We start from the raw sequence: 23,952 nt of genomic DNA, 5'->3' as shown, positions 1-23,952 counted from the left end.
CCACAGTCAAGTGGGATTTATTCCTGGGTTGTAAGAGTGGTTCACTATTCACAAATCAATCAATGTGATACATCACATCAATAGGAGAAAGGATAAGAACCACATGATCATTTCAACAGATGCAGGAAAAGCATCTGACAAAGTACATCCATTCATGATAAACACCTTGACAAAGTAGGGTTAGAAAGAACATAACAAAAGCCAAATATGAAAAACCCACAGCTAATATCATCCTTAATGGGGAAAAACTGAGAGTTTTTCCTCTATAGTCAGAAACAAGACAGGGATGTCCACTCTCAATACTGTCATTCAACATAGTACTGGAAATGCTAGCCACAGCAATCAGACAACAAAAAGAAATAAAAGGCATCCAAACCAGTAAGGAAGAAGTAAAACATTCACTATTTGCAGATGACATGATATTATACATAGAAAACCCCAAAGACTCCACCAAAAAACTGCCAGAACTGATACACGAATTCAATAAAGTTGCAGAACACAAAATCAATCTATAGGAATATGCTGCATTTCTATACACGAATAATGAAACAGAAGAAAGAGAAATTGAAAAAAAATAAACCCATTTACAGTTGCACCAAAAATAGTAAGATGCTAGGAATAAACCTAACCAAAGAGATGAAAGACCTGTACTCTGGGGCGCCTGGGTGGCTCAGTCGGTTAAGCATCTGCCTTCAGCTAAGGTCATGATCTCAGGGTCCTGGGATCAAGCCCTGCATCGGGCTCCCTGCTCAGCGGGGAGCCTGCTTCTCCCTCTCCTGCTCCCCCTGCTGTGCACTTGCTGTCAAATAAATAAAATCTTAAAAAAAGACATGTACCCTTAAAACTATAAAACATTGATGAAAGACACTGAAGAGGACACAAGGAAATGGAAAGGCATTCCATGCTCATGGATTGGAAGAACTAATACGTTAAAATGTCTATACTGTCCAAAGCAATCTGCACATTTAATGCAATCCCTATCAAAATACCAACAGCATTTTTCACAGAATTAGAATAAACAATCCTAAAATTTGTATGGAACCACAAAAGACATTGAATAGCCAAAGCAATCTTGAAAAAAAAAGCAAAGCTGGAGGCATCACAATTCCAGACTTCAAGTTATATTACCAAACTGTAGTAATTAAAACAGTATGATACCGGTACAAAAACAGACACACAGATCAACAAGACAGAACAGAAAACCCAGAAACAAACCCACAACTATATGGTCAATTAATCTTTGACAAAGCAGGAAAGAATGGGAAAAAGATGGGTCTTTTCAATAAATGGGTGTTAGGAAAACACGACTGCAACTTGCAAAAGAATGAAACTGGACCACTTTCTTACACCATACAAAATTATAAATTCAAAATGTATTAAAGACCTAAATATGAGTCCTGAAACCATAAAAATCCTAGAAGAGAGCACAGGTAGTAATTTCTCTAACACTGGCAACTTCTCTCTAGATAGGTCCCCTGAGGCAAGGGAACCAAAAGCAAAAAATAAACTATTGGGATTACACCAAAATAAAAAACTTCTGCACAGTGAAGGAAACAATCAACAAAACTAAAAGCCAACCTATGGAATGAGAGAAGATATTTGCAAATGACACATCCAATAAAGGACTAGAATCCAAAACCTATAAAGAACTTATGAAACTCAACACCCAAAAAACAAATAATCCAATTAAAAGATGGGCAGAAGACAGACACTTCTCCAAAGAAGACATACAGATGGCTAACAGACACATGAAAAGATGCTCATCATCACTTATCATCAGGGAAATGCAAATCAAAACTACAATGAGATATCACCTCACACCTGTCAGAATGGCTAAAATCAACAACACAAGAAACAACAGGGTTGGCAAGGATGTGGAGAAAAAGGAACCCTCTTGCACTATTTGTAGGAATGCAAACTAGCACAGCCACTCTTATGGAGGTTCCTCAAAAAGTTAAAAATAGAACTACCCTACAATTCCACAACTGCACTACTGGGTAATACCCAAAGAATACAAAAACACTAATTCAAAGGGATACATGCACCCCTATGTTTGTAGCAGCATTATTTATAATACCCAAGATATGGAAGCAGTCCAAGTGTCCACTGGTTGATGAATGGATAAAGATGTGGGGTGTGTGTGTGTGTGTACACACACACACACACAGGAATATTATTCAGCCATAAAAAAGAATGAAATCTTGCCATTTGCAATGACATTGATGGACCTAGAAAGCATAATGCTAAGTGTAAAACGTCAGTGAGATAAAGACAAATACCATACGATTTCACTCATATGTGTAATTTCAGCTACTAAACAGAGAGAAAAAAGAGACACAAACCAAGAAACAGACTCTTTAACTACATATAACAAACTGATGGTTACCTGAGGGGAGGTGAGTGGGCATGGGTGAAATAGGTGATGGGGATTAAGGAATGCACTTATTATGATGAGCACAAGGAGATTAAAATAAAAACTTAAAAATAATAATTACACATCAAGACCAAATGGAATTTATTCCAGGGATACAAAGATGACTCAATACTGGAAACTATCAGTATAATCCACCATATTAACAGGCTAAAGAAGAAATATCACATGATCATATCAATTTGATATAGAAAAAGCATTTGACAAAAATCAACACTCATTCATGACAGAAAGCAGAAATCAGAAAAAAAGAAATAGAGGAAACTCCTTTAACTTAATAAAGAGCATATACCAAAAAACCTACCACTAATATCAAACTAAATGCTTCTCTTCTTAATATCAGAAATGAGGCAAGGATGTCCACTCTCCTCAAAGTTCTAGCCAGTAAAATAAGGAAATAAAAAGCATATCAATCAGTAAGGGAAAAGTAAACCTGGCCATACTTGCATATAACATGACCGTCTACTAGAAAAATCCAAGGAGTCTACGAAAAAAAAATGCCTAGAACTAGTGAGTTTGGCAAGGTCACAGGATATAAGATCAACATACGAAAATAAAATGTATCTCTATACACCAGCAATAAACATGTGGACATAAAAATTAAAAATATAATGCCACTCACAACCCCTCAAAAAATAAAAAAATTAGGTGTTAATCTAACAAAACAAGACAAAACATCCTGGACATTACACAACAGTGATAAAAATAAAGAAGATTTAAGTAAATGGAGAGACATACCACGTTCATAGATTGAAAATGTCAACATAAGTAAAGGTATCAATACTCCTTCCCCAAACTGAAATTCAAGTTTCACACAACTACAAAATCTCAGGAAGATTTTTTGTAGATACAGATACTATTATTCTATAGTTTATATGGAAAGACAGAAAAACAAGAAGAGCTCAAACAATTTTGAAAGAGAACAAGTGGCTGGAATCATTCTATCTGATATCAAGACTTATTACAGAGCTATAACAGCAAGACTGTGTGGAGGGTCAAACACAAACCTCAACAGAAGAGAGTAAGAAACCCAGAAATAGATGCACACAAGTATGCCCAAATAATTTTTTTACAAAGGTGTAAAAGCAATTCAATAGAGAAAAGACAGCCTTTTCAACAAATGGTGCTGGAGCAAAAAGGCATTTATAGACAAAAAATTGACTTCACCTAAACTTCACACTATGCAAAAATTAAAATGGATCACAGACCTAATGTAAAATGTAAAACTATAAAACTTTTAGAAATAAAATTGAGGAGAAAATCTCCGGGATTAAGAGCTAGGCAAAGATCTTAAACTTAACACCAAAAGCACAATCCATAAAAGGAAAAGTCAGACTTCACCAAAATTAAAAACTTTTGTTCTGTGAAAGACCTTGTTAAGGGAATGGAAAGACAAGCCTTGGGGCACCTGGGTGGCTCAGTCACTGAAGCGTCTGCCTTCAACTCAGGTCATGATCCCAGCATCCTGGGATCCAGCCCCACTTCAGGCTCCCTGCTCAGTGGGAAGCCTGCTTCTGCATCTCCCTCTGCCGCTCCCCTGCTTGTGCTCTCTCTCATGCACACACACACTCTCTCTCTCAAATAAATAAATAAAATCTTGGGGGGAAAAAAAAAGACAAGCCTCAGGCTGGGAGAAATTATTTGGAACCTACATATCCAACCAAAGCCTAGTATCTAAACTATATAAAGAACTCTTAAAACTCAACAGTATAAAAACACAGAATGCAATAGAGAATGAGCAAAAGACAGCAAAGAGGTATTTCACCAAACAGGATGTACAGACAGCAAATAAGCACATGGAAAGATGTTCAAGACCTTTAGGCATTACGGAAATGCAAACTAAAACCACAACAAGGTATCATTATACACCTATCAGTATGGCTAAAATGAAAAACAGTGACAATGCCAAATCCTGGCAAACATGCAGAGAAACTAGAACTCCCATACTTTGCTGGTAGGCTGTAAAATGGTCAGCCACGCTCGAAAACTGGCAGTTTCTATAAAATCAACCATGCAACTACCTTGTGACTCAGGGATTGCGATCCTGGACATTCACTTCAGAGAAATAAAGACACGTTCACACCTATGTTGTATGCTGTAATGCTTACAGCAGCTGTATTCAGAATGATATCCCCAAAGTGGACAAAACCCAGATGTCCTTCTGTGGATGACTGGTTAAAACAAGTCATGGTACATCCCATCCATACTATGGACTACTATTCAACAATGAGAAAAAAAAAGCCCACAAATTATTAGTACATACAACCTAACTGAATCTGCAGAGAATTATGCTGAATGAAAAAGCCAATCCCAAAATATTACATACTGCACAACTCAATATATATAAATAACTTTCTTGAAATGACAAAATTATAGAAATGAAAAAGAGATTAGTGGTTGCCAGTGGCTAAAGGAGGACATCAGGGCACAAAGAAAGTGGACGTGGCTATAAAAGGGGAACATGAGGGATTCTGTAATGATAGAAATGTTCTGTATCGGGACTGTACCCATGTCAACCCCCTGGTTGAGATACTGAAATACAGTGTTACCACTGCGGAAACTGGGTAAGGAACACAGGAGGTCTGTGTGTCATTCTTAAAACTGCATGTGAATCTACAATTACCTCAATACAAAAAGGTTAACTTTTAAAAAGGCAAAATAAGGACATTTCAGACTGAGAATAAAACAAAACAAAAAGCGGAGTTCATCACTAGCAAGCAGAGTTAAGGGAAGTCCTTTAGCCATAAGAAAAAGCAGCACATGGAAATCTAAATCCACATAAAGGAATTAAAAGCAGTGGAAATGATAACTGAATAGGTAAATACAGATTTCTAAACACACCTTAACTACTTAAAGCAAAACCTTTATAATTTGTTTAAGGCAAAAATAACACAACATATTGTGTGATTATAACACAGGTAGATGATGACAATGGCACAAATAAATGCCAGGAGAGGGGAGATGAAAGTACACGGTCACCAACTCCTTACCCTACACAAGTGGACTATTACCTGAAGGCAAACTGTGATCATTTAAAGACGTATGCCAAACCCTAAAGCCACCACTAAAAAAAAAAAACAGTTACAGAAAATATGCCAAAAAAGATTAACCATCATAAAATTATTCACTACAAAAGAAAGCGGAAAAAGATGAAAAAGGGAACAAATGGGGCAAAGAGGAAACAAACAGCAAGCTGGTAAGTTTAAACCCAACCAGATCAATTAATCAGTCTCATTAAATACAAATGACTTATACCCCAAAATAAAACACAGACTAAAAAAAAAGAAAAAAGAAAAAGAAAATTACATTATGGGCTGTCTATATAAGAAATCTACTTTAAGTATAGACACCATTGGTTAAAAGTAAAAAGATGGAAAAAGATATACCATGCTACCATTAATCATAAGAAAACTGGAGGGCCCCTTATCAAAGCAGATTTCAGAACAAAGCATATTATTTGGGATAAAGAGGGTAATTTCATCAATTATGAATAGGTCATTTCATCAGGAGGTCATAATAATCTTAAATGACAGAGCTTCAAAACACAAGGCAAAACTGATAAAACAGAAAGAAAAAACAAATTACAAATATATTTTATTTCAACAGACCTCTCTCAAAATTTGATAGGACAAGCGGACAGAAAACCAGTAAAGACACAGAAGACAGCCTCAACAACATGACAACTAACTGGGTAGTCAGTTACAGAACTACCTACCAAGTAACTGACCATCATCAGCATTTACAGAAACTCCAAACAACAGAGCAGACCACACATCCTTCTTAAGTACACATGGGACATTTACCAAACTAGACCATGTTCTGGTGCATAATACAAGTCTCAAGTTTAAAAGGATTCAAACAAAAAATATACTCTGACCCCAAGAGAATTAAATTCGAAATCAGTAACAGGACAATTTCTGGAAAATCCTCAAAACATTTGGCAACTAGGGTGCCTGGGTGGCTCAGCTGGTTAGGCGACTGCCTTCGGCTCAGGTCATGATCCTGGAGTTCCAGGATCAGGTCCCGCATCGGGCTCCCTGCTCAGTGCGGAGTCTGCTTCTCCCTCTGACCCTCCCTCCTCTCATGTGCTCTCTCTCTCTCATTCTCTCTCTCAAATAAATAAAATCTTTAAAAAAAAACACATTTGGCAACTAAACAACACACCTCTAAATAATCCCAAGGGCAATTAGAAAGTATTTGGACCTGAATAAAAATGAATATGTCAAATACCAAAATGTCTGGGACACAAGTCAAGCAGCACTTCAAGGGAAATTCATGGCATTAAACAGAATGGAAAAGAAGATCTCAAATTAAATGACCCAAGCTTCCCCTTTAAGAAACTAGAATAGGGCACACTAAATCCAAAGTAGGCAGAAGAAAAGGAGTAATAAAAAGAATAACAAATAGCAATGAAACAGAAAACAAAATAACAATGAAACCAAGAACTGATTTTCTGAGGAGATCAATAACAAGGTGAATAAAAAGGGATAACAGAACATTATGCAGTCAAATGCTCTACCACTGAGCTATACCCCCAGGATAACAACATTATGAACAACTTTATGCTGGTACATTCGACACGGAAGACGAATTCCTTGAGAGACACAAACTACCGATGCTCTCTGATGAAGAAATAGATAACCCGAAGAGGCCTATATCTATTAAAGAAATTAAATATGTGGTTAAAAACCTACCCATGAGAAAACTTCAAGGCCCAGATGGCTTCAGTGAAATCTACCAAACATTTAAGAAATAATACCAATTCTACAAAAAGTTTTCCAGGAAACAGGAGAAAATAATCCCAACATATTTCATGATGCCACCATGAACCCTGATGCCAAAAATCAGAAAAAGGCATGATAATATAAACTAATATTCATTATCAACATAAAATTTTAAAAAGTCTTAGCAAATCCAATGATACATGGAAATCGTAATGCATCATAACCAAGTTGGGCTCATCTCTGGAATGCAAATTTGGCTTAGCATTCAAATTAACACTCGGCAGGGTAAAAGGCACCTATGAAAACTCTCAGCCAACAATGTACGTAAAAGTGAAAGACTAAAATGCCTTCCCCCTAAGGTGAAGGAGACTCTGCTGTGGCATCTACTTCCACCACATCCATCCAACACTGTAATGGAGGTCCTGGCCAGTGCATGACAGCAAGAAATAGACAGCATATGCAGACTGGAAACAAAGAATTAAAACTGTCCGTATGCACAGATCACATGACTGACTCCATATAAAATCTTAAGAAATCTTAAAAAAAAAACAACCTACCAGAATTAATAAATTTACCAAGATTGCAGGATACAAGATCAATATCCAAAAATTACTTGCATTTTTATAGTTTAGCAATAAAAAATTAGAAATTGAAATTCAAAATTATCATTTATGATAGCTTCCAAAAATATGAAATACTTAGGGATAAATCTGATAAAAAATGTGCACATTATATTTGTACATTGAGAATTAAGCAATTCTACTAAGAAAAATTAAAGAGAACCTGAATAAATGGAGATGTATACTTTGGGGGACAGAAAACAACACTGTGTAGATGTCAATTCATCCCAAATTAATTCATAGATTCAACAATCAAAATCCCAGGACAAAAATCCCAGGATACTTTTTTGTAGAAGTTGACAAATTGAGTCCAACATTCATTCGGAAATGCAAAGGACCAAGAATGGCCAAAACAACTTTGAAAAAGGACAAGAACGCTGGAGGACTTTCCTGATTTCAAAACTCTTAAATATATAGTAATCAAGACACTGTGTTATGGTGTCAAGATAGACAGTGGATCAGTGTAACAGAACAGAGTCTAGAAATAGAGCCATATGGATATGGTCAATTGGTTTTTGACAAAGAAGCAAAGACAATGCAGTGGAGAAAGGACTAACTTTTGAACAAATAGTGCTGGAACAATCGGATATCCGTAATGAAAAACCTGACCTTCAATCCATTCTTCACACCACAAATAAAAATTATCTCAAAATGGATCACTGACCAATAGAAAAGCTAAAACTATAAAACTTCCAAAAGAATACAGAGAAAATCTTTGTGACCTCTGGTGAGGCAAAGATTTCTTAATATAACAAAACACAATTGATAAAAAGAAAAAGTAATGACGTGGAATTCTTCAAAACTAAAAACATGTTCTTCAAAAGACAATGTGAAGAGAATATTCTTCTCCAGACTGTAAGACAGTATTTGCAAACTACATATCTGATAAAGGACTTGTACCCAGAATATATAAAAACTCTCAAAACTCAACAAGAACACTACCCAATTTTTTTTTTAAAGATTTTATTTATTTATTTGAGAGAGAATGAGAGATAGTGAGCACGAGAGGGAAGAGGGTCAGAGGGAGAAGCAGACTCCCCGCTGAGTAGGGAGCCCGATGCGGGACTCGATCCCAGGACTCCAGGATCATGACCTGAGCTGAAGGCAGTCGCTTAACCAACTGAGCCACCCAGGCGCCCGAACACTACCCGATTTTAAATCAAGCAAAAGATATGAACAGGCACTTTAGCCAAGAGAGTATACAGATGACAATTAATCATACGGAAAAATGTTCAATATCATTACTCATTAAGGAAGTGCAAATCAAACCACAATAGGGTAGAACTTGCTATACTACACACCTATTAGAATGGCTGAAGTTGGAAAGACTGACCACACCAAACATTACGGGGAGATACGGAGCAAATGGAACTTTCAGTCACTGCTGCTGGGAATGTAAAATACCAGAATCCCTTTGAGAAACAGATTGGAAGTTTACCTTAAAGTTAACACACACATATTACAGGACCAAGCCATTCCACTCCTAAATATTTACCCAAGAGAAAAGAAAACATGTCCTTACAAAGACCTGTCTATAAACAGGTATATAAAAATGTTCATTAGCTTAATCGGCGATGGCCCCAAATAAGAAACAACCCAAATGTCGATGAATAGGTGGGTGGATGGAGAAACAAAATGTGGTATATCCATACAAGGGAATACTACTCAACAATAAAAACTAACTACTGATATATGCAACAACATGGAATAATTTAAAATAATTGCACTAAGTCAAAGCAGCCAGGCAATGTAAGAATATATGCCTGTATAAATCCACTATATGACATTCTAAAAAAATACAAACTAATCTATAGTAGGCAGAAAGTATATCAGTGGTTGCCTGCAGTTAAGGGGATGAGGAGTAGGAAGGGGTACAAGGGAGTGATTTCAGAGGAGCACTGGAAAGCTTTGGTGGTGGTGAATATATTCATAACCTTAACTGTGGTAAGTAGTTTCATGGGAGTATACATATGTCAAAATATATCAAACATATATTTCAAGTATGTGCAATTTATTATATACCTCAATAAAGCTAAATAAAGGGAAATATACCTGTTATATATATACAGTCATACATATAGTAAAGAGATGTACCTAACTTACATATATGTCTGTATATCTATATATATGATTACGCCCTGATATACCTAAATAAAGGAAAAATAGAAACTACCAATAGCATAGAAGATAGACACCTAACTCTGGACACCTGGAGCTTCTGAATTTTTGTGTCGGTCCCGCCTCTCACGGCCCAGGTGCCTGTGCTGGGTTTTTATCCACACTCTACTTTCATTAAGCACAAAAGTAAGGGAAAAGGGAAAGCTGCCTGTGGGGAATGAATTATGAACTTAGGGGGGAAATGAGGGCAAACAAAACGTTCATTCTGTAATTTAAAAGCCCTTGGCATACCAAACACCTCTGGACAGTGAGATTCTAGGTGATTTTCCTTTGGTTTCTTTAAATTTTTCTGTACTTTCCAAATTCTTCACAAGCATTATTTTGCTCTTTGGGGGGGAGGGGGGTATGGGACAGTTTCAAAATAACCAGTTTAAATTCTTCATTAAGTAAAGAACTATTCAAAAAGAAGCCTCAGGAGTTTTCACCTGCTCATAATTAATGAACAGCACCCAAACACACACACACACACACACACACACACCCCTCAGCATTAATGTAGATCAAAGAACAGGGAGACTTCATTTATAAGGATGAAGGATATTTACAATATATTTAAAAGCTCAAACCTCAAAAACTAGATACTGTTCTAAATTCTGAATTTCACTAGTCAACCACTGAGCTGGCTGTCACCTATTAAAGACATGATATATTTTAACTGATTCCCTGCCCTTTAGGTTGAAAAGGGAGTTCATACACACTAAAAGGAAAGTCCTGTATGAACTTTCAGGAGGCTGGAGGCCGCAACAAGAGGTTCCTCTCCACTAAGGCTTATAAGCCTGCAAATGAATCAAGCCTTACAATACAGGATGGAAGCCAGGACAGACAGGATTTCTTAACTCTGCTTGGCCCCAAGCTGTTGGTGGCAGACATTTATGTCACATTTTTTTAGCAAGTGTATAGAAAGCCAGCAGGGGGTTCAAAAATGCCAAATGCCGATAAAATAGGTTTCTTTTTCAGTAACTTCACAGGTCAAATTAGGTGCAAAATGATTTTTATGCAACCTGAAAACAAATCTTAAGAGTCTTCCTCCATGGTTTCTAAAAGAATAAACCAATTTCCTAGTGATCATAGAATTCTTGGCTGAATTCTTCACTTCCACTGCAGAGAAAAAAATGAAAGTAGGTTAGCATAGCACAACACTACACAAGTTAACAGAACCCAGAACACTTACATGTCTTGGAGTGTTCGTGAGATAGCATGTAATTGGCAAGAGGTGGTGTGTAAGTCAAACACTGCAGCGCTGCATTGGCAAAACAGGTATTGCCCAAATTCTGGAGCCCAGCTCCAACTCTATGAGTCTGTTGCCACTTAAGACAAATCTTCTCAGATGGGAAAAGAACTTTTTGTGGAGGAGCAATGCCATCACCTAGGGCTAGAAAAATAAACAAGAAATATTTAAAAACAAGGCTTTGCACGTTTCTCAAGCTCAATAAATAGCAACACATCAAACTAAATCCGATCAAGATTAGGTTTTTACCAGCTAACCAGAAATACAGGGAAGAAAGGGACATTTTAAAAGACAGATCCTAGAATGTGGGAAATCGAAAAGATTTGGTTTCTTCAATCAGTAAACTGCAATGACCAAAGGGGGTGTTAACAGAAACTTAAAGACATCCACCAAATGCAAAGTACAGACCTTGTTTGGATGTTGATTTCAACAAACCAGCTGTTAAAAAAACGACAGAGAAATTTTAATGTTGACTAGAGTTTTAATATAAAGATGTTTAAATTTTTAGAAAAGAATTTTTTAAGTATACAAACTAAAATATTTATAGATGAACTACAAAGTCTTGGATTTGCTTTATAATGATGGGAGGGGAGTAAATGGTAAAGGTATAAGTTGATAAAGCTGACTGATGACTACATGAGAGTTCACTCTAACTACTCTTATATCTACTTAAAAAGTTTTCAACACAATCTATAGAAAACGCAGGCTGAGCCCACTCTCTGTAACATTTGCTGTGGAAGGGCGCCTGGGTGGCTCAGTTGGTTAAGCGACTGCCTTCGGCTCAGGTCATGATCCTGGAGTCCCTGGATCGAGTCCCACAACGGGCTCCCTGCTCGGCAGGGGGTCTGCTTCTCCCTCTGACCCTCTTCCCTCTCGTGCTGTCTCTCTCATTCACTCTCTCTCAAATAAATAAATAAAATCTTAAAAAAAAAAAATTTGCTGTGGAAGCTTCTATGCAGTACCACCACCATCACTGTCCTCTTCATGAGCACTGTACTTCTAGAGTCCTTCTTAGCTGCCAGACAGTCTCAGTCTAAGAGTTGGTAGTGACATCATCCTCATTTTACCAGAAAGGAACCTGGCTCTGAACTCAGGCTGCTGGGCACCACTATCCACATCATAAGTATACGCTATGTTGCCTAAAAAGATGTTTATCTATTTTCAAGACTTATAAACAGATTATTAATGATAACTATGCTAACAGAACTCAGGTAAAGCTCAGAAACTTATTTAGGAAAGTTCGATCATCCATGAAGACTACCTTTTCAGGGCGCCTGGGTGGCTCAGTTGGTTAAGCGACTGCCTTCGGCTCAGGTCATGACCCTGGAGTCCCGGGATCGAGTCCCGCATCGGGCTCCCTGCTCAGCAGGGAGTCTGCCTCTCCCTCTGACCCTCTTCCCTCTCATGCTCTCTATTTCTCATTCTCTCTCTCTCAAATAAATAAATAAAATCTTTAAAAAAAAAAAAAAAAGACTACCTTTTCAAAAGTTTGCTAGTTCCTTGGTGCTGCTGGAGATGGGAACGCCTTAATGGATGGTTCTCTATTTTACCAGAGAAATTAATGGGTTTAAGTATGCAAAGGTAGGCTCCAGCTCAGCGGGAACAGAAACAAAAATTAGGAAAAAAGAAATGAGTCTTCAGAGAATGGGACAAGGGCTCCAAAAAGGGCACGGCAGTCAGTTAAGTGTGAGTTAAGGCCTGAGGGAGAGAAAGGAACCCCAGCAAGTAACGGGAAGTTGGAGTCAGTGAAAAGAAGTCCTGTGGGAAAGTCTTGCTGGTGAAGGTCTTTATTTTTTTAATTTTTTTTTTAGATTTTATTTATTTATTTGACAGAAAGAGACACAGCAAGAGAGGGAACACAAGCAGGGGGAGTGGGAGAAGGAGAAGCAGGCTTCCCGCAGAGCAGGGAGCCCGATGCGGGGCTCGATTCCAGGACCCTGGGATCATGACCTGAGCCGAAGGCAGATGCTTAACGACTGAGCCACCCAGGCGCCCCTGGTGAAGGTCTTTAAACTCTTATGTGTAACATTCAATTAAATTGTTTATTTTGTGATATAAACTTTCCTCCCACCCAAAACACCCTTCAGCAAATCACACTACCCACCACATCACAGTATCACATTTACTATGAGGATGCAAAACAATATAAGGACCAAATTATTCTAAGCCAAATGACATTCTGAGTAGGAACTAATCTATTTTCTTTGCATTTCAAAGCTTTCAAATCCAAAAGCTTCAGAAGTACCAACTAAAGTGTCAATGTCTCATTTAACCCGATGAATTTTAACAAATGTAACCACATTTACAGTTTTAACAAATGCAACATTTACATTATCTGCTGTCTTTCAAAGAGCTTTATTACCACAGATAATTTTAACTGGCCCCAAACCCAAAAACTAAAAAAACAACCCACAGCTGGGTAGAGCCATTTGTCAAAAGGCAGTCGTTTTTTAAAAACATCTTCAGGGCGCCTGGGTGGCTCAGTCATTAGACGTCTGCCTTCGGCTTGGGTCATGATCCCAGGGTCCTGGGATCGAGCCCCGCATCGGGCTCCCTGCTCATCAGGGAGCCTGCTTCTCCCTCTCCCACTCCCCCTGCTTCTGTTCCCTCTCTCGCTGTGTCTCTGTCAAATAAATAAATAAAATCTTTAAAAAAAAACTTCAAAATTTTCAAAGACAAACATCTACTTAGGGAACTACAGGTAACTGACAAGTTAACAAAATGCCCACCTCAAATCTCACCGAGATGAAGTTTATCCTTCAATAAATTAAGAATAAAAGATACTACAAATATTATAATAACTAAAAGTAATCCACCCTGTTATGATACATGTTAATCATAAACAAGCAGCACAGGAAAATGAAGCCTGTCAGACAATGTCACTGCTGGCCACTCGGGTGGCAAGAGGTCTCGCAAAAGACGACCCCCTCCAAAACTGCCAACCACACAGCATTTATACAAGAGTTTCTTGGAGTGATTCTGTCTTTAAAAAGTAGTACCTTGATCCTTTTGTGGTGATGGTTTTGATTTATCAGGTACAGATGAACTTGAATAAACTACAGCACCAGGTACTGGTCCTAAAGAAAGTGTGTGATTTGAAACATCATTTAGTGAAGACACAGCTCCCCAGCTGGCAGAACCTGCATCCATGTCTCCAGGTGAGACCGCCTCAGAGCTGCCAGGCTGATTCTGATAGGCTGATGGGTCTGAAGATTCAGAAGCTTTGTCAACTATGGTCATTGTTCAACTCTGCAAAAGACAAAACACATGCAGTTGTTTTATAAATTGAGAAAAGTAATCTACTTAATCTACCATTAGATCTTGGAAAATTATCCCACTCATATTTAATTACTGTCAAATAAGTCACTGTAATAGAAAAACAGCAGTAGTTTTTAACTTTGAAATCATTTCCTTGGAACATTTTAGCGTTGTGCTCATCTGAACATGTCAACAATTTTTAATTATAAAACCTTCAAAGAAATATTTGATTGGATCTTGTCATTCTATTCCAAGCCCCCAAAAGTCTCATATTACAGTTTATAATCAGGGACCTCAGGTTCTAATTCTATACATTTACCAAGAACCTATATATTTTTTTTCTCCCTATCGCTTAAAACTAGTACATGAAATGCACTAATACATTTGACTCAATTTTCAATTCACAGAGTGCATCAGGGAAAAGTGTCAACTACATGGAGAGAAAAATCTAGCTTTAATTTTGAGCTTAAAGTCCAAAATGACTTGTTTGAAATATATTATTTTTTTAGAAAATAGGAAGTCTTACATTTGAAAAGTTTTTCTGAAGCAGCTCATTTATTTGGTATATGTGACTTTTTATGTGTCTTTTTTTTATGGTATATATGACTTTTTAAATGAAGACCATAAGACATTACTGACATCAAACTTGAACACAAATACATGTTATAAAGGGGTAATTATAATTTTCTCTCTGAATCCTATTTTTAAATCTTGGGGCTACCACTAATTAAGCATTTTCTATATGCGGGGCACTGTGTTAATCACTGAACACAGATTAATTTACTTAATTTTCATAATGGACATATGAGAGATTGGATAGAATCTACAGGGTCTATAAAAAATGGAGCAATTACAACCCAAACTACTCAGCAGCTGGAACCAGGCACCTGGCCCAACATTCCCAGCAAGGGTTCCTTCTGGCTACACTGACCTAGTCACTGGGGTCCCTTTAGGAATGTAAACTGCCCATTGACAACCAAATCGAGTGTGCCACTCCTCTATAGATAACCTTTCTCTCAGGCCTGCCCCGACTGCCCCCGGGACAACATCTCAACACCCAGGCTTGACACAGCCTGGCCTAGGAACCGCTCCCCATGCTCCCCAGCTTCCATTCCTACCTGCACTCTCTGGGCTATTCACATGCTATTCTTTTTTACCTCGCGCTCTTCCAGCCTTCCACCTCCAGCCAGTTAACACTTACCACTTGTCAGTTTAGAATTCATTTCCTCTGGGAACTTTCCTTGACAACAACCCTCCCCCAAGACTGGGTCTGAACCCCTCCTGCAAGCTCCCACAGCGCCCTGCCGATTTCTATGGTAGCGCTCCAGCACCTACTCCACGGCTGGATTCACTTGTTACTCTCCATCACACTAGTATTTATATGCCCGGACCTGGCACACAGAAAGCTGGCCACACATGTGCTCAACAAATGAATGAATCCCGAAGATAGGAAGTAACCAGGGTTTGCTTTTAGCACTGGCTTGTGCTGAGTGATTTATATACAGTATCTCATTTGTATTTAGTATCTCATTCCTACTTTGAAGTAGGAACAGCCTTTAAAACTTGCTTTAAAAAATATTCAGTACAGTCAAGAGAAAGAATAAATACCAACATTCATGCCACTTCAACAAATGTTGTGATCCACAGTCTGCTCACAGTAAGGTTCTTTTAAAAGCTTCAATTTTGTAATTTTAAATTACGGCATGATTATAGCCCCCTGCCCCGAAGACACAACCTTAAAAATTTTTTGGAATCTTATGCAGAAATAAAAAAAGTTGATGTTAGATTATATCTTAATAAAATAATAAAAACTGAACTACTTTAAGTGAATCTGAGATACAGGATTTCATTCAGGAAGAAAGCTTGAGCTGTGTTTTCCAAATAAAGTCTACAGCATGAAACACAGTGGAGGTAAGCAAGAATAAGAAAACAAAAGAGGAGGAAGAGAAGGAGCAGAAGGAAGAAGAAAGCCAAAACAGAGTGCCAAGGAAAGGTTAATCGGGCTTCATTTACAGTAACATTTAATAGCAAAAAACCTCAATTTTCCCAGGATAAATATCCCTTCAGGACAATCATTAACAAATGACCAAATAAAACCATTTTACTTGCTCCAATTGCCTTTGGGGGGTGGGGGGGGGGCTCTTAAATGAAAAAAAAATTAAGGAAAGCATACAACTCGATCAATAACCATATAGCATTACAATTATGGGAAAACAAACCAAAACCATCCATTTGTCTTCATTTGTATATTCAGCCAATGAATACTTATCCTAAAACCATCAAGAATCAAACTAAATTGCACCCGCTTACAGAGATACCCTTCCCACAAGGCAAACAAAGTTGTACAGGACCTAAGATTAATAAATTACATGTTCTTTACTGTTAGTAAAGCTTCTAAACATTATTGTTATGGTTATATCTGGGCTTTTAAGCAACTACTTCCATGAAAAGTTAAAATTTCTCTCAGCATCTGCTAATGATACACAAAAAGTTACAAAAATGTGTTTGAAAAAAATGAGTACATGAATCAAGGCAGGAGGTGTGTGGAGGAATGAGACTAATCGACTTCACAAATGTTTGCTTTAAGTGCAATCTTTTATTCAGAAGTCTTAAGATTTTCAGTCCCTTATATTTCTACCAAATACCACAATATTCTTTTTCATTTTAAAATAAGCATATAGCTGTTTTAAACATTGTGGCACTGCACATAAAGGTAATGATGTCAATACATGTAGAAAAGAAACTGATACACTCTGCTTCTTCATAAACAATGTAATCTACGTTCTTGTAACATTTCTATTTACATGGAAAACACACAAGCTTTAAAAAGAACAGCCTTGATTTCAATTATTTTTAAGTAAATAAAACGTCTAGCCTTAAACCTTTACAAACCAGTGTAGACTTGATTCAATGATAGGAAAAGAAAGTGAAACTGACCTTAAATAAAAACAAATAAGTAAAACTGATTATTCATATCCCCTGTGCACTTTGAATGAGTCCAAAGAGTGAAATTATCTTTAAAATTTAGCACTCTTTTCTGAGACGCCACGAAAACGTATGAGAACCCGTATTACTATTGTTACCTTCAAAAAGAGGTGTTAACTGAATAGTTTCTCAACCCGTTTTACTGTTATCTGAGTGTATTTACTTTAAGTAATCAACATGTTTTCCTATAAACAAGTAAACTCTAAGGCCTCCCTTAATGTAAAAAAGCTATTCAACAAAAGTAATCTCAACTGCATTCATTATAACAAGGTTAAAGTCCTAGACTGTAAAACTTCTGTCCCATCAAAATTTCATTTCAAACAACTGAAACTGATCACCCTCTCCCCCGACCCCCTCCAGGTAAGTTGGCTCTTCCTGCCCCGAAGAAAAAAGAACAGGACCGAGGCGCACACGCTTTTGGGGACGCGCCGCCGGGGCTGGCCGGCCCCTCCTCTCCCCCTCGAGGGTGCCCGCTCCGCCCCGGCGGCCGGCGTGGGGAACTCGGACACTCCGCGGAGGAGCCAGGTGGACGGCCCCGCGAGGGATACCGGCGTGCCGCGGAGGGGCGCCGGGGTGGGAAAGTTTGTCTCTCTAGGGGGTGCGGTGGGGGTGGGGAGGCGAGCCCCGGGCTCCGAGGGCCGCTGGGGGCGGGAGGTGGCAGCCACGCGGGGGGCGGGGGGCGGCGGGCGGGCCGGGGACGCCGGGCTCCGCGGCCGGCGGCCGGCACACGCCCACCGCGGGCAGACCCGTGCGGGCCAGGCCGCCCCGGGGCGGCCCGCCGGGCCCGGCCCAGGGGCCGAGGGGGCGGGCTGGGGCCGGGTGGGGGTGGGAGGGCAGTGTCCATGGCAACCAGGGGGGTCTGGCCTCCCCGCGCAGCCCGGCTCTCTGGGCGCCCGACCACCCCGGCCACCGCCCCCTCCCCAGCGGCCTGGCCCGGCCGGCAGTAGCGGTGCTGCCACCGGCGCCGCGGGGTCCCGGGCGGCCCGCGGCTGCGAAGGGGGCGGCGGGCGAGGGGCCGCGCCAGTCCCCCGCGGGCCGCGCCGGCTCAGGGGCGGCCGGGCCAGCTGCGGCCGAGGCGAGCGGGGCGCTCCGCGGGCCCCACGCCGGCCAGCGGCGGGCGGGAAGGAGGCGGGAGCTTACCTGACCCGGCTCGGCGCTCGCTCCATCCCCCTCGGCCGCCGCCGCCGCCGCCGCCGCACACAGCCCAGCCGCCCGGCGGGGGACAATGACGTGCCTCCATCCGGGCACCGCCGCCGCCGCCTCCGGGTCAGCGCCGCGCCCGCAGCGCCCCGCCGGGCCGCCAGGGGGCGCGCCAGGGCCGCGCCCGCACGCGCCGCCGCCCAGGGGCCGTCGCACAAGAGGCGCGGCGCGCAGTTAACGGGCCGGGCGAGCGCGGGAGGGGCCGTCGTCAAAGCGCCGCGGGCGCAGGCGGGCGCGCGCGTCACTGGAGCGCCGGGGCGCCGCGGAAGGGGCGCGCTGATTGGCGGAGCCGAGCCGCGCGGCGCGGGCCGGGGCGGTCTTTCCCCCGAGCCGTCGGCGGGAGCGGACCATGGGGCGCGCGGCGGCCGCGGGCCTCGAGCCGGGTCCTCGCTGCGCCCGTCCGGCCTGCGCGGGGACGCGGTGGACCAAACGGACACGGCTCCCGGAGAGCCTCCCTTGCGCGCTGCGCCGCTCGTCCCTCGGCCTAGCGACCCAGCACTTAAGGACGCCGGAGCCAGCGGGGCGCCAGCTCGCAGTCCGACTTCATAGACTGTGCGACAGGAAGGGGAGAGTTTGAAACCTGGCTCTCGAAGAGGACGGGGCCCTGCCCAGCCCGTCATGATTGCGCCTCAGATCCAAGCATTCCACGCTCTTTGGGGCAACTAGATCGGCTCTGGCTCCCCAGTGCCCGATCCATACCCCCGACCACTTACTGGATGTCTACGCGGCGAGACTGAGCCGAGAGCTGTTTTAATTCATCGCTGCATCTCCCCTCCTCCACGACCCTGTTTCTCTCTGATGGGTTCTCTGCTTTGATTAAGGACAAGGCACTCTCCTTACACTGACCTGAGCCCTTCCCGCGGTATAATTCCTAACACCGAGTCACATCCGCCCCTCCCCGAGGCAACCTCCTCGCCACACCCATTCCCTCAGTCTTCTGATGCTCGCCGCCTAATCTCAACTCCCTTTCCACCCTTATTGTTCTGTGATCTTCTTAACCTTCTTGATCTTCCTTGATCTTTCAATGACACAGGTAGAACGTTGCTCCCCTCGGAGCCTTCAGCCTCTTTTTGGCCCACAGAATAGTCTAAACTCCTTCACCTGACACTGAAGCCTCAGTTTACCTTTCTTCTTGTGTGTGTCCCCAGCCATAACAGACTTTTTCCCTAACAAACACCTCATTCCTACATCTGCTTATAGAAGCCCCAACCTCTGCCTCTTCTTCATGGAGCCCTGCTTGAATCCCCCATCAGAATCTTACTACTCGGGGGCGTGGGTGGCTCAGTCGGTTAAGCGACTGCCTTCGGCTCCGGTCATGATCTCGGAGTCCCGAGGTCGAGTCCCGCATCGGGCTCCCTCCTCGGCGGGGAGTCCGCTTCGCCCTCTGACCGTCTCCCCTCTCATGCTCTCTCTCTCTCTCTCATTCTTTCAAATAAATAAATAAAATCTTTAAAAAAATTAAAATTAAAAAAAACTCTTACTACTCCCCCTTCCAAGACTGCACAATATTTTTATGGTGGCACTTACTACTGTTATGGAAAGAAATCACTTGTTGATTACAGTATCAGTTGTGTGTTTGGAGCACAACATTGAAGTACTTTGGGCAAACAAAAGGGAAAAGGTGAATTCCAAACCTCCAAGATTCAGTGCTCACTTTTGAGATTAACACCACAACTTCCTGATGAAGAATGGTTATGGAATAACACCTTTGTGGCTCTTTCAACACTAGTAAGTGATCTGCAAGATCAGAAGGGCTGTAGGGATGGACTCAGTAATTTACATGCCTTTCCCCCAAGTGACTTTGAGATGATTAAATAGAGAATGAGAAGGAATTAAAGAGCCAAATCCTTAATATTCACCTGAGTCTTGGGGTAGTTCAAAATGCTTCCCTTGAAAGTCACATTAGATGTTTGCCTTCTAATTTCATTTTCCATTCAGTATTCTATTCACAAAGTACCCCCACAGTCCGCCTCTTAATACAGTACCTAAGCAACTTATGTAGGAAGAGGGGTTTTGTTTTTAAGATTTTATTTATTTGACAAACACGGCGAGAGAGGGAACACAAGCAGGGGGAGTGGGAGAGGGAGAAGCAGGCTTCCCGCTGAGCAGGGAGCCTGATGCGGGACTCGATCCCAGGACCCTGGGATCATGACCTGAGGCCGAAGGCAGATGCTTAACGACTGAGCCACCCAGGCGCCCCAGGATGGGTTTTGTTTTGTTTTGTTTTGTTTTGTTTTGTTTTGTTTAAACCATCCCTTAGTTCTCCACCAGAACAGGCTCTTGGGGGCGGGATTACTCAGTCCCCTCCACCCCTCTTTGTGCCTTGAAAGCAAACAGAGGGCTTTTTCCTCTAAAGAATTTCAGTGCCACTTATAGTAAACTGACAACGTAAGTGGAGAAGTTACAAAGGATATTAGGACTTCAAACAGCTGGGTCTTTGGCTGAGATGGTAAGCCAACTTGCCCCAGAAAATGGTTTTCTTCCAGACCAGCGCTTAATCCAAAGGGAATGCTGTTTGGAGATTTCACTTTGCCTCTGTTCTTACAAACTGTGTGACCTACACAGATTACTCAACCCATTGTCTTTACCAAAACTGTCTTTATGCTGAAGGCAAACTCACCCCAGGTGCCCCACCTTCCAATCCAGAAAAAGAACAAAAAGTGTTAAGAGTGATAAATTAGAGGGCGCCTGGGTGGCTCAGTCTTTAACCGGCTGCCTTCGCCTCAGGTCATGATCCCAGGGTCCTGGAATCGAGCCCCACATCGGACTCTCTGCTCAGCAGGAAGCCTGCTTCTCCCTCTCCCACTCCCCCTGCTTGTGTTCCCTCTCTCGCTGTCTCTCTCTGTGTGTCGAATAAAGAAATAAAATCTTAAAAAAAAAAAAAGAGTGATAAGTTAGATTTTCCGAGAACCTCCAGACACCTAGGAAGCCTGTAGTGGATGCTGTAAATGCCCTACCAGACCCCCCTTTACTGGCTGATGCACCCATTCCCCCCCACCGCAGCTGCTATGAGTGTTAGCTGCTAATAACTCACAGCTGCCCCTTCTCTTGACAGCTGTCCTTGGTTGAAGAGGGGGAGCTGGTTCACGGGGAGGTTAACCATGCCTACCACTCCCTTACAGCCTACACCAGTGGCCCACTGACAAAGGGGTTCAGAAAAGCCTTGCCTCAACTTGTGACCAGCCTTGGGGTGCAGTGCATGCTCCAAAGCTCCAGTGGGATCAGAGAGAAGTTTGTCCTCCATTACATACTGGCTTGACTCCTTTCCCTGCCCTCTTCCTCCCTTCCCTTTCTCTCCAGAGCACAGTGCATATATAGCACGGGAATCTGAATTCTGTTTCAAGCCCCGCTTCTAAGTCGCCTGGCTTCAGACTGGGTTCCAGGAAAGGTCGTAGGAAGCAGAGTCTAAGGATAAGATTCCGGGTGATATGGGAGGCACTAATCTCCATGCCGTTGCATAAGACTCCCACCTAGGGGAAAGTGGGATGGGAAACGGGTAGAAGGGCATGCATTGGCTTATTCAATCTCTCTGGTGTTTGTGAACATCGGGGAAAATAGGCACCGAAAGACCTGTGAAATCCGATGACCACTGCTGCTTTCAAGAAGGAAAATTATAGGGTCCGGGCAGTTAGTCGTCAATGTAAAGCAAAGCATAAATACCAGAGAGACGTTTTAGTGCCCTGCCATAATGATCATCTGCAGTCAGAGGATAGGCCGGCAATCCCGAGGACCAGGCTCAGGGCTTCACATTGAAGAAACAGAACTTTAGAAGTGATTGACTTCTCTCAGCCAAGGTCAGTCTCCATCACCAAGGTCAGGGCTCTGATAAAAAAAAGAGGTGGAATCCCAAGACTAGCGATAAGATTGCTCTGAACCCTTTGGGCCTTCAGAAGTGGCCCATCCCTGCCCCCCAACCTGAAGACAATGCAGAAGCCTCAAATGAGGCAAGAACCCTGTGAGACAATGCATTCTTTAGGACCTGCCCCCATAGCCCCCATGGCCGTGAGACCAGTTGCTAAGGTTAAGTCTCATTATGGGGCCTGAATGGACAAGTGTTAGCCCTACTCAGGGAGGAGAGGAACGATACATTGAAGGAGCTGTAGGACCTGGCTGATACATACCAGCAGGACTCTCAGTAAGTCTGTAAATGGATCTCAAGGGGCTAGATCAAGGGGAGGGGAGGGGTAATAAGGGAGAGTTTATAGATATAGGGGCACCCTCCCACAATTTTGATCGAAACTTCGTCAAGGGCCCCGAGTGGGCCGGTTCTGACACACTGTATGGATGGTATTTGACAAAAAGAAATGAGCAACATTAAATAAGGACAACACCATGGCTTCCATGGTAGATAGTGGAAGAAGGGCTCAACAGGCCCAGGGAAGTGAACTGACTCTACTATGAGCAGAAGAGGCCTGGAGGACACTGCTTCCCAAGGTCATGGGGGGTGGGGCACCATCGGCTTTGAGGAACTCAGTGGTGGTTGTCATCCGTAGGTCAGAGGGGCATTTGGATCCCAGAGTGACAGAGGCTGGGTGGCAGCATTTACCCCTCAGAAGCAAGGTGGGCGGGCATGAGTGGGCCTGGGCAGGGTTAGCTTGGTAGAAGGAGCCCCTGACTTGCAGGGATCCATGGAGGCCAACAGATCATGGGGCACGATAGATGGGCAGTCAACAAAGACATACTAAATATGATAAATATATATATCATTTGATATAGTCATAATCACTTTTCCAATTTCACCACCTGAGCCAATTTTCAGATCCAAAACACCCATTCAGTAAAACAGAAGCCAGATCCATGGACGTGTACACAATAGCGATTCTCCAAATACTTCACCAAAGAAACCTCTGGCCATTTAATTTGTTCGGGTAACCATAGACTGGGAAAGAGGAATACCTGGATATTTCCAGGCTGTTGGTTTATAGAGACAATAAGGACGGATGGGAACCTAAAGCACCCCAAAGGCTCCCTTTTTGCTAAGGGGGTAAGAACCTATGGGGTCAAGAAATACATTGGGTCCGTGGGCGTACAGTGGTCATTTCCCAAGTTCCCAAGCGTAATATCCAAATGGTCATACTTACAGGTTGACAGAACCCTCACATTGGTTCCCTGACTTACGGAGTATGAGTTAGTCTAGTAGAAAAAGCCACATGGAAACCCCTAAACTGCCCTCTCTGGCCAAAAGAGTAACTCTTGGCAGGGGGGTGGGGGGGGAAATGGCTGAGAATATTAATGTTGTACCTTACGCTTATAAAGGGTGCAAGGCTATTGGTCTCCAAGCACGCCAATTTAATTCACCAGTTCTGGCCCCTGAAGACACTGGATGAG

General features: G+C 42.2%; 1 protein-coding gene across 2 annotated transcripts in view; it reads right to left on the bottom strand.

The window, feature by feature from the left end:
* Window positions 1–18,653, bottom strand: part of USP42 (ubiquitin specific peptidase 42) — a 49,029-nt gene extending 30,376 nt beyond the window's left edge. The window contains exons 1-4 of one of the 2 annotated variants that reach the window (XM_028088486.2): window positions 18,565–18,653; window positions 14,181–14,430; window positions 11,590–11,619; window positions 11,125–11,325 (exon numbers count right to left, since the gene is read on the bottom strand). In XM_028088486.2, coding sequence (XP_027944287.1) covers window positions 11,125–11,325; window positions 11,590–11,619; window positions 14,181–14,421 — 472 coding nt within the window. In that variant the 5' untranslated portion in view covers window positions 14,422–14,430; window positions 18,565–18,653. The remainder of the gene's footprint in view (window positions 1–11,124; window positions 11,326–11,589; window positions 11,620–14,180; window positions 14,431–18,564) is intronic. The other variant, XM_028088487.2, reaches the window with a different exon arrangement.
* Between the last annotated feature and the right edge of the window lie 5,299 nt (window positions 18,654–23,952).

Source organism: Eumetopias jubatus, unplaced genomic scaffold, assembly GCF_037043125.1.
Source record: "Eumetopias jubatus isolate StellerSeaLion01/CBP00866 unplaced genomic scaffold, mEumJub1_p1.0 scaffold_12, whole genome shotgun sequence".
Lineage (NCBI taxonomy): Eukaryota > Metazoa > Chordata > Mammalia > Carnivora > Otariidae > Eumetopias > Eumetopias jubatus.
The sequence above is the reverse complement of the archived record's forward strand: the minus strand, read 5'-3'. Positions and strand labels throughout refer to the sequence as shown.